This window comes from Pristiophorus japonicus, chromosome 12 (genome assembly GCF_044704955.1).
Source record: "Pristiophorus japonicus isolate sPriJap1 chromosome 12, sPriJap1.hap1, whole genome shotgun sequence".
Classification (NCBI taxonomy): Eukaryota; Metazoa; Chordata; class Chondrichthyes; family Pristiophoridae; genus Pristiophorus; species Pristiophorus japonicus.
The window spans coordinates 55,895,039-55,907,095 of NC_091988.1; the positions used below are offsets into that span (position 1 = coordinate 55,895,039).

At 45.1% G+C, this 12,057-nt stretch overlaps 1 protein-coding gene across 1 annotated transcript in view; it reads right to left on the reverse strand.

Moving 5' to 3' along the window:
- dnase1l4.1 (deoxyribonuclease 1 like 4, tandem duplicate 1) overlaps positions 1–12,057 on the reverse strand; it is a 49,976-nt gene that overhangs the window by 19,925 nt on the left and 17,994 nt on the right. The window contains exon 5 of the mRNA XM_070894915.1: positions 2,433–2,545. Within this exon, the coding sequence (XP_070751016.1) occupies positions 2,433–2,545 (113 nt within the window). The remainder of the gene's footprint in view (positions 1–2,432; positions 2,546–12,057) is intronic.

Genomic DNA, 12,057 nt, shown 5'->3' on the forward strand with positions numbered 1-12,057 from the left:
CATTATTACCTCACTGCAGCCGCTACAGCTCGGACTGCCAGCGTTCCTACTAGGGTACTCTATGGGGGGTGGGGGGGGGGTTTTAAAGGGAAGTTTACAAACATTAAACACTTCAGTTTTACAAATAAAGAGCCATCATCAATAATAAATGATAAAAACATCAATAAATCAACCAATAAATCAATCACAAAAAATTAATAAGAAATAATTTTTTTTTTAAATCAATAAATAAAACATTTTCTACTTACCGACTGCAGCACCGGGAGCCCTCCAATAGCATGCTGGGATGCCCCCCCCGCAGTGTGTCTCTGTCAGTGTCTCTATCTCTCTGTCTGTCTGTCTGTGTGTGTCTCTCATTCTCTGTCTGTCAGTGTCTGTGTTTCTGACAGCGAGGGGAGGGGGAGGAGTGGGGTAGAGGGAGAGAGGGGGGGAGCAGAGGGAGGGAAGGGGGAGGGATGGGGGAGAAGAGGGAGGGGAGAAGGGGGAGGGGGGACGGGAGGAGAAGGGGGAGGGGGGAGGGGGGTAGGAGGAAAAGGGGGAGGAAAGAAAAAGGGGGGGAAGGAGAGGGGGGGGAAGGAGAGGGGGGGAAAGGAGAGGGGGGAAAGGAGATGGGGGGAAGGAGATGGGGCGGGGGGAAAGGAGATGGGTGGGGGGGAAAGGAGAAGGGGGAGGGAGGCCGGGCCTGAGACTTTGGGCAGGGCCCAAGACTTTGGGCAGGGCCCGTCCCCAGCACCAGATTTACAGGTAGGTGGCGTTGGGTTGGATCGGGATCGCGGGTCGGGTCGGGGGGATCGCGGGTCGGGGTCGGGAGCGCGGGTCGGGTCGGGGGGGTGGTGGGAGGGAGTTCGGTTCGGTTCGGGTCGGGGGAGGGAGGGAGAGGGAGGTCAGGTCGGGGGGAGGGAGGTCAGGTCGGGTCCAGTCGAGGGGGGCGGGGGGAAGCAGGAGTCGGGTCGGTGTCGGTGTCGGGTCCGGTCCCGAGGCGGGGGGCCGGTGGGGGGGAAGCGGGAGTCGGGTCGGGTCCAGTCTGGGGGGTCGGGTCGGGTCCGGTCCGGGGGCGGGGGGGGAGCAGGAGTCGGGTCGGGGTCGGGTCCGGTCCAGGGGTGGGGGAAGCAGGAGTCGGTGTCGGTGTCGGTGTCGGGTCCGGAGGCGGGGGGCGGGAAGCGGGAGTCGAGTCGGGTCGGGAGGAAGCAGGAGCTGGCCGTGGGAGGAGTCTTATTCACGCAGCCCCAGTGAGGCCATTCGGCCAGGGCTAGAGGCTGCGTGCTTCGGCCCCTCCCACACAGTTTTGGGCCCACTGTAGCGCGCATGTGCAGAGGTCCCGGCACTATTTTCAGCGCAGGGACCTGGCTTCGCCCCCTACAGCTCGTGCTGCGCTGCGCTGAGCTGCACGTGACCTGCAGGGAGCCGGAGAATCTGGAAGTTTTTTTTAGGCGCACTTTGTGGCACGAAAAACGGGCGTCCAGGTCGGGACTGCACCGTTCTAGGCGCGTCTCGAAACTTGGGCCCTTAAAATGGTGACGTGGCCATTCGGCCCCTCAAAGCTCGTCTCTCCCTGGGAGCCTGATTCTCTTCTCTTAATATCCAACTGTCTTTTGAACATTCCCAATGTTTTTGTTGCACAGCCCTGTCCAGTCGATCCTTCTGATTATTTTGCACAGAACGGTGTTTTGAGAAATGCTAAAGCCACATTGCCTATTTGTTTACATCAGACAAATGCTGTGTCTGTATAATTCAGAGAATTAGTGCTGCAAAAAATTTTTAAATCATTTTTAAAAACCACAAGTTAAATATTAATGTCTCCATTTTAGGCTTTTTAGAATAGAACATTGGGATAGGGCACCTAACATTTTTTTTAAATGAAACCATATTCTCATAATTTTGTATTTTGGGGGGGCAGTGGCTCAGAATTTGGTGTTCTTGGGGGGGATAAATTAGGTCACCATCTACTCCCTCCCTCACCTTTGAACTCCACCCACCAACTTGGTTATGGACTGATAAACTCACCCAACTGTTGTAACTTTGAATGACAGACAGGTCTGCCTAGTTAAAGAGGAATCACCTGACCCATTTAAAAAAAGTTTTGAGACAATTTATAATTGTTTTAAAAATCTCCTAATATAATTTTTAGGTAACTCTCTTTTACCTTGTTCTCTTTCCCATTCCCCCAGGAATGTGGGCAGGGTGACTGACTCTCGTGTCATTCCCAATGCTGCTCTTAATATGAATGAATGCAAAAAGGCACATGAGAATAACGCACGATGACTTGCTCTCTGGTTTATTACTATTTTTTCTACATACCCCCTCCATTTTCGTGGAAAGCCCTAACCTCAGCCTCTCTGACTATATTGCTGAGATCGCCCACTTGCATATGGAGAGTTGCAGGAATGGTTTAACTGTGAGGGCTGTGGCTGTGGAACAGTGAAGAACTATACCTGTGGTTTGTGATTTGAACCAAACCATGAATGGTTCCCTGGAGAAAGCATCCTCGTCACCTTGCTGCATATCGTCGTATTGAAAGACATTTTCCACTTTCACGATATCGTCGCTACATGGAGAATAGATGCATCAGGTCAGCTGGTTGAGTGCATTAAGCAGTACAGAACCAAATCATACAGACTGGGAAGATCCCAGTTTTGATCGTTGGGTTAGGGGATCTCAGCTGGAGCAGTTTGGCTACAATTTGGCTTAGTTTTTCTCTCGCTAGGGAGTCCATATTTGTCTTTATAAACACTCATTTATTCACTTGTAGGAGAAGTCTTTGGTTGTTGCAGTGATACAATCACCACGTGGTCTTTGGTCGAACAGAAAACTTCTAGTTGTCCCTCTAGTGTCTGGAATTCCCTTCCGATAACATCTATTTTTAAATTAAGTAACTGTCCCTTCTAACACATAACATACAAGCTTTTAAAGAGCGTAATCCTTTAGGTATTGAGGTGGGGAGAATCTCCCTTTTCCTGCAAGGGACATAGAATGGTTACAGCACGGAAGAAGGCCATTCGGCCCGTTGAGCCCGTGCTGGCTCTCTGCAAGAGCACCTCAGCTAGTCCCACTCCCCCGCCTTTTCCCCGTAGCCCTGCAAAATTTTTTCTTTCAGGTACTTATCCAAAGAATAAAATTTGGACATATAGGAAATGTGTAATTAATTGCTACATCATCTGGTTCATAACCACTGACATCAATATTGTGTTCAATATTAGGAATATCGTTGAGCAGTTATGCTGGAACCAGAGTGATGCTCTGAATCACAATACAGATGAGTGGCTTGAATGAGGGTAAAAAAGATACACTTGTATTTATATAGCACCTTTCATGACGACTGGACCTCCCAAAGCGCTTGACAGCCAATGAAGTAATTTTAGAAGTGTAGTCACTGATGTAATGTAGGAAACGCAGCAGCCAATTTGAGCACAGCAAGCTCCTACAAGCAGCAATGTGATAATGATCAGATAATCTGTTTTAGTGATGTTGACCAAGGGATAAATATTGGCCAGGACACTGGAGGTATCACCCCTGCTCTTTGAAATAATGCCAACGGATCTTTTACGTCCACCTGAGAGGACAGACGGGGCCTCGGTTTAACGTCTCATCTGAAAGATGGCACCTCCGACAGTGCAGCACTCCCTCAGCACTGCACTGGAGTGTCAGCCTAGATTTTTGTGCTCAAGTCTCTGGAGTGGGACTTGAACCCATAACCTTCTGACTCAGAGGTGAGGGTGCTATCCAATGGGCGAAATATAAAAACAGATAGTAAGAGTTTCTACAGGTACATAAAAAGGAAAAGAGTGGCTAAAGTAAATGTTGGTCCCCTAGAGGATGAGACTGGGCAATTAATAATGGAGAACAGGGAAATGGTAGCGACGTTGAACAAATATTTTGTATTGGTCTTCATGGTAAAAGACACTAAAAACATCCCGATAGTGGATAATCAAGGGGCTATAGGGAAGGAGGAACTTAATATAATCACTATCACTAATGAAGTAGTACTCAGTAAAATAATGGGACTAAAGGTGGACAAGTCCCCTGGACCTGATGGCTTACATGCTAGGGTCTTAAAAGAAGTGGCTGCAGAGATAGTGGATGCATTGGTTGTAATCTACCAAAATTCTGGGGCGATCCCAGCGAATTGGAAAACCGCAAATGTAACGCCCCGATTTAAAAACGGAGGCAGACAAAAAGCAGGAAACTATAGACCAGTTAGCCTAACATCTGTCGTTGTTAAAATGCTGGAGTCTATTATTAAGGAAGCAGTAACGGGACATTTGGAAAAGCATAATTCAATCAAGCAGAGTCAGCATGGTTTTATAAAAGGGAAATCATGTTTGACAAATTTGCTGGAGTTCCTTGAGGATGTAAAAAGCAGGGTGGATAAGGGGGAACCAGTGGATGTGGTCCAGAAGGCATTCGATAAGGTGCCACATAGAAGGCTACTGCACAAGATAAAAGTTCACGGGGTTGGGGGTAATATATTTGCATGGATAGAGGATTGGCTAAATAACAGAAAACAGAGAATCGGGATAAACAGGTCATTTTCCGGTTGGCAAACAGTAACTAGTGGGGTGCTGCAGGGATTGGTGCTGGGGCCTCAACTATTTCCAATCTATATTAATGACTTGGGTGAAGGGACTGAGTGTAATGTAGCCAAGTTTGCTGATGATACAGAGCTGGGTGGGAAAACAAATTGTGAGAAGAACACACAAATCTGCAAAGGAATATAGTCAGGGTAAGTGAGTAGGCAAAATTTTGGCAGATGGAGTATAATGTAGGAACATGTAAGGTTATCCATTTTGGCAGACAAAATAGAAAAGCAAATTATAATTTCAATGGAGAACAATTGTAAAGTGCTTCAGTACAGAGGGACCTGGGGGTCCTTGTGGATGAAACACAAAAAGTTAGCATGCAGGTACAGCAAGTAATCAGGAGGGCAAATGGAATGTTGACCTTTATTGCAAGGGGGATAGAGTATAAAAGCAGAGAAGTCCTGCTGCAATTGTACATGGTATTGGTGAGGCCACACCTGGAGTACTGCGTACAGTTTTGGTCTCCGTATTTAAGGAAAGATATACTTGCATTGGAGGCGGTTCAGTGAAGGTTCACTAGGTTGATTCCGGAGATGAGGAGATTGTCTTATGGAGATAGGTTGAGTAGGTTGGGGCTATACTCGTTGGAGTTCAGAAGAATGAGAAGTGATCTAATCGAAACATGTAAGATAATGAGGGGGCTCGACAAGGTAGATGCAGTGAGGATATTTCCACTCATAGGGGAAACTAAAACAGGGGGCCATAGTTTCACAATAAGGAGCCGCCCATTTAAAACTGAGATTAGGAGGAATGTCTTCTCTCAGAGGGTTGTAAATCTAAAGAATTCTCTACCCCAGAGAGCTGTGGAGGCTGGGTCATTGAATATATTTAAGGTGGAGATAGACAGATTTTTGAATGATAATAGAGTAAAGGGTTATGGGGAGCGGGCGAGAAATGGAGCTAAGTCCATGATCACATCAGCCATGATCTTACTGAATGGCGGAGCAGGCTCGAGGGGCCAAATGGCCTACTCCTGCTCCTATTTCTTATCTTCTTATGAGCCACAGCGGACACACAACTTATTTTTTTTATTATTAGTTTTCCTCACTCATTTATTTCTTACTAGGATGTAGTCACCAACTTTGATCTTATTAGATTTGGGCTTGACGTTTTCAATTGGCGTACTCCTATGTTTGCGTTAGTATTGTTATCTTGCTTCACAATCTGATCATTCTGTTTGGAAGTGATAGTGTGAGATATTGTGATTCTCAATTTGTGATGGGATAAAGTTGTTGCAGTGCTTTACATGCGCTGGAGTCATGTGTCAAACGGCAGGAATGCTCAAAGTTGTTGCGGCCAAGATGAGCCACCGAACTGAGCAGAATGGGTACACTGTTTGATGGTTCGCTGAAGTCTTTCAGCCTCAGAATTTTTGTGACTGGCCATTGTGGAGGTGATCTGCAAACTGCTGGAATTCTGAACTTGGGAATGGCGATCCATTATCTGACTTTAGCATCTCAGGAATTCCATGTTGGGTAGAAAACTGCTGGAAATTGGGAGAAGTTAGCGACTAAGGGGTCTCTTAGGTGATCCCTCGTATCAAGGATGACTTGCTTCCATGCCAAAAAGGGATGAGTTCACAGGTGTTTCAATGAAGGATTTAATATTCCAGGTCCCGAACTACATGCTGAAGGGTGGAATGCCTGTGCATGGATTTTTTTAATGTGTGGTGGCCGTTGCATTCCAGCCACCACACGGACTTGACAGAGCTAGGACTTGGTCCAGTGGCAAGGATTAACCAAGACAACTGGAGACCAGTTCTGCTGCACGGACCTAGTGTGCACACACATCGCAATGTGGGCTGACCCTGGGCCCTCGCCTCTCCTGGGCCTTGATCACGTCGCTCTGCAATCTTTCTCCGCTCCTTCGCCCCAACCTCTCCGGTCCTGCTGTACCTGCCTATGCTCCAATCATCGACCTGGATTATGGTGGCATCCAATCCAGTCACCCTCTTCACTGCCGTCGCCCTCCTGCACCAGCTTGCACCATACCATTATAATCAGGATGCTCAAAAGGGCAGAATTAGAGGAGCGCAGACATCTTGGGGAGGCTGGAGGAGATTACAGAGATAGGGAGGAGTGAGTCACGGAGGGATTTGAAAATAAGGATGAGAATTTTGAAATCGAGGCATTGCTTAACCGGAAGCCAATGTAGGTCAGCGAGCACAGGGATGATGGGTGAGCAGGACTTGGTGTGAATTAGGACACGGGCAGCTAAGTTTTGGATCACCTCTAGTTTATGTAGAGTAGAATGAGGGGGGCCAGCCAGGAGTCTGGTTCAGCCTCTGACAGACGTTGGGGAGCGCTGCCTCAGCACTGCACTGGAGTGTCAGCCTAGATTTATGTGCTCATGTTCCTGGAGTGGGAATTGAACCCAGAACCCTCTGACTCAGAGGCGTGTATGCTATCCACTGAACTGGTGTTGCTTTACAGCCACACGGCTTCTAATGGCTACTCCTATCTTGCTTTCTATACCTGGAAATCACATTCTGAGAAGACACAGAATAGTCTGCATAATTATGGTCGCACTCGCGCATGACAAATGGCCGGTGGGTCATGGAGAGCGACCAGCATCTGTGGAACCGTGCTGCAGTATGAGCCAGTGCCTTGAGGGAGGAAAGGAGAAAATTGGCAGCAAAGGAAAATTCGTTGAGATGATTTTTAGACAAAAGATGATGAATGTCTACGGTTGTTTTCTATTCCACAAAGTATAATGGCTGCCAGCATTAGTGAGCGCTCAGAGATTTTACTTTAACTACCACTATTCTTCTGCCAATGCTCTTGGAAAAGTATCTGTAATCTAAAAGATGTGCCAGTAATGGGATTGCAAGTTTATTTCAGGCATTAATCTTTATTTCCTGAGCACAAGCATCATCATGTATCAGTGACATAGAGGACACTGTCAATTGGCAATTGCATTCACAGCCGCTGCTGGCACAAAAACAGACCCAAAACTGAAATGATTTTCGGAGTATGTCTTAAGAGCATATAGTGTAGGAATGGTGTGCATTAAGCAGAAATGTGCAGTGTTATACAATGGGAGGGTGTGATTTCACCCCTTCCTCCTTCCCCCCCACCCCGCACCCCCCTTACACACACACAAATTGACTTCATTGGGTAGAGGCTGTGTCTTGCCACATTGGGAAGGAAATACATGACTATTTTTGAATGAAGTGGATCTGAGAAAATCTAAGGAAATAAAATCAATATTTTAAAAAAATTGGAGAGAAAGTACAAAGTATCAAAGCTATCTAAATTGCAAACTTTGATAATATCCTGATTTAAAAAAAACTTACATCTGCGTGCACTCCCATCAACTTTTGCCATTTTAAATTCCTCTGTCCACATTTATAATGGAGATGGCCTATGTAAACTTGTCATGCTGTAATTACACCCTCCCACCAATGGAGGCGCCACATACATTTATAATGGAAGTTAAGAATAATGTCAGAATGTGTAACTTTAAAATGGGGACCAATTATCCCCTACCCTCTAATCCAACTTCACCTGAAGACTATATTGTTTTAATTCCCCATGTGCAACTCCATGACAGATCAACTGGTATATAATTTAAAAAAGGCAGTAATTTAATGTAATTTGAAAGTTTATTGACCTCGATCAATGTACTATGAATAAAATCTATGTCAATCAAATCTCAAGCTCTCCCAACAACGCATCCAGTTGTGGGTAGTAAGACTGTGTACATTGTATAAATTAAGATTTTCAGATCAGACCGATCACTCAGAAAACGCCTACATGCCTTTTGAAGGAAATGGGACCATGGACTATCTAATGATGTTCACAGAGTGTATGATCAAATACTTGCCACAGGAAAATGTAACCAATACTATCAGCTGTTTCTTGGAAGTCAAATTCTCAAGAACAACAGGCATATTTCTTTGGCAGCTGTGACAAGGATCTGCCAAGCTTCATGTTGCAATGCGATTCAAGATTTAGATAGATAAGTCTACAAGAGGTGGGATGATGACATTTGTCTGGTTAGTTTCAGAACACTTCCCTGTACTTTTGTGATTCTCTTTTCAATTAATTTAGGAGCAGGGTATTTTGATCCATGTGAGCAGTTTTTTGGGGGGCACAGGCACACATGCATGCTCCGCAGTAGTTTGAGCAGGTGCATGAAACCAGTAGATACATTGTTGGAACCATCACGTATGCTATAAATCAAGTGTGTCCAATCTGCTGCCCTAGTGGCACACGAGGCAGTCTGGCCCTTAAGGAAAGAACTAACATTCATATAGAGCCTTTCACAACTTCACGACGTCCCAAAATGCTTTAATAGCCAATTAATTACTTTTTGAACTGTTGTAATGTAGGAAACGCAGCAGCTAATTTGCTCACTGGAAGATCCCACAAACGGCAATGAGATAATGACCAGATAACCTGTTTTGGTGATGTTGGTTGAGGGATAAATATTGGCCAGGACAAGAAGAACTCCACTACTCTCTTCGGAATAGTGCCGCGGAATCTTTTACATCTGCCCTCGGGGTCTTGGTTTAATGTATCATCTGAAAGGTAGCACCTCCAACAGTGCAGCACTGCCTCAGCACTGTGCTAGAGTGTCTGCCTAGATTTTTGTGTTCAAGTTTCTGGAGTGGGGCTTGAACCCACAACCTTCTGGCTGAGGCAAGGGTGCTACCCACCAAGCCAAGCCTAGGCAACCTAGTCCTATTTGTACTTGCATCTCTTATTTGCTGGTTTGTCCTGCCTTTTGTGGACCTGGAGGTTTGGAAACAGCTATTTCTAGCACTGTTACCTCACTGTTGGCTAAATCCAAGATCAGAACACCAAGATCTGTCATTAAGAATTTGAAGCAAATGAATGGTAACATGAAGTCAAACTTGCATTACTACAAAGCTCCGTACATAGCCAAAGTCAAAAACTTAAACACCCCTGGTACAGATCATAAATACATATAAGTGTCAACAGGTTACATCCACTCTGGTTCTAAATCTTGAGTCTCTACAGGTATTGTAACTAACAGCTAATGCAGGCAATATAACCCAATTAGGACATCTCTATTATGTAATAATTGTAATAAAAACCCACCCATCTGCCTGTGAAATATAACCCCGGTCATTAGATGTGAATTTTTCTACTGAACCTGGTAACTATTCTCATCTATTTGGACCCCGATTCAAATGATTGTTTATCAGCTTGCTCTATGACTCATTAGGTTATAAATGAAGTGTGGTAGCTCAAGAGATAGAACTCTTGACTCTCATTCAGCATCATCAAAAGCAGAGCTTTAAAATCCTGGTCAGAGATCTTAGTTGGATCTTAGACTGGCTTAGCCAGTCACATGATGTTCACAAGATTCAATTAAACCCCAGCCAGTTAGGTTCAGGGGATCCACGATGAGGCAGGTGGTTGTGAGCCTGGTGGATGAACTGGTAATGTGTAGTGTGATTGTTAAACCTTTGCTAATAAACCAACTAATTCTTAATCCCCCCAGAGCCTGTTTCTTTCTTTTTTTCTCCTTGTCTCTAATGGCAGCTGGTCATTCACACCCTATCGTGACTAATGTTTTTCTAACTCCTGGCATTACCATTTTAATTTGGGCCATCATCCCTTTTTGTCTCTCTAATCTCTCCTGTCTTCCAACCTATCACAGACCTTCCCTTTTAATCTTTCTTCCCCTCCCACTTTCAGTGCTTGTTAAGAATGTGTTCTGTCCGAACACTCTCCAGTTCTGACGAAGGGTCATCGACCCGAAACATTAACTCTGCTTTCTCTCCACAGATGCTTCCTGACCCGCTGAGATTTCCAGCATTTTCTGTTTTTATTCCAGATTCCAGCATTTGCAGTATTTTGCTTTTGTATTAGTTCTTAATGTGTTGTGTTGCTATGAATTCTTAAGCAAAGAACTCGGGAAGCAAATACATTACAGTTGGCTCCAGCAGTAGAGAACTGTAATGCTGATCAGAGAGCTGCACTGGAGCTGGAGTTTTGGCCAGAAAACCCCAATGACTCCTGAGAGTTGAGTTTGTCTCCAGTCACCGCAGTTGGCTCCAGCAGCAGAAAACTGTAAACCTGGATGGAGAGACCCAACAGTAAAGAGTTACAATCTTGATGAGGAGGAGTTGGACTAGGATTCCAGCCTTCACACGTCTCCTTTTCTAACCATCAGTTACTTTTTTCTTTAATAAGCTACAATGAGAATATGGGACTTCAAGTGTCATAACCTACGAGGCTAGGGACCAAGAACTGGAAAGTGGGATTAGGCTGGATAGCTTTTTGTCGGCCGGCGCAAACACGATGGGCCAAAATGGCCTCCTTCGGTGCTGTAAATTTCTATGATTTACAATGCAGCCCAGGCTCAGGAGAGCAAGCTAACTGAGTTGCTGTCATGCATTGCAATGTACAGCTGGATTTCCAGTGGACAACATTCCATGTACAGGACTCTAAGGTGCATTTTGACCAGCACGCATGCACGGAGTAGTGATGCCCTGATGCTGTTATGTTACTACGAAGGTAATGGAAAAATTTGTGTGTGATGACGTGACACAACTTCGTAATGTCATCATTGAAATGCACTCTCACGCCACTCCAGTAATGTGTTTACCAGTCCCATTAACCCCAGCAACAGCCAGGGAAACCCACTTCAAATAGATGTTTTGTATGGTTGTGGCTGCTGGCTGCATTAAGACCCACGCTACAGGAACCAGCATCTGAGGAGCATTGTAAAGGCAGCTTTCGACTGGCTTACAAGACCCCTTCAGAATATCAAACACACTCCAGCCTTTTGTGACAGAATGTGTTGCATTCCAACACAAAATGCCTGAGAAACAAAATATCCTCCTAATATCTGTCACAACCGCTCCTGACTGCTCACCTGGGATCAGTCATTTCCCCAGCACACGTTTTACCATCTTTGCCTGTGCTTATCTCTTCTGTTTGTTGAAAGGATCTGTTGCTTGGTGTCATCAGTACAACTTCTGATATAGCAATCCAATTACTATTAACCAGTCAAAAATAAATATGGGCGGGAGGGGAATTGTCCTCCTTTATTTTATGCTGTTGTCACTGTAAAGTGATGTTTGAAATTCACAGTAATGAATTGAGTGACAGAATGAGTAATGGGAATGGTAGCACAGTGGTTATGCTGCTGGACTAGTAATCCAGAGGCCTGGACTAATGATCCAGAGACGTGAGTTTAGAACCCACCATTGCAGCTGGGGAATTTAAATTCAGTTAATTAAATAAATCTGGAATAAAAAGCTAGTATCAGTAATGGTTACCATGGGCTCAAGTTTCGGCCTGAGTTGCTCCTATTTTTTGGGAGCAACTAGTTTAGAATGGAGCATCTTAGAAATTGCAATTCTCGGCATTTAGTTTGCTTCAGTTCTAGTGGGTTAGAATAGTTTCATTTGAGAACAGATTTTTTTTTCCAAAAGGGGCCGTGTCCAGCCACTTACGCCTGTTTTGCAAGTTTAGGCAGCGAAAACTTATTCCAAACTAAT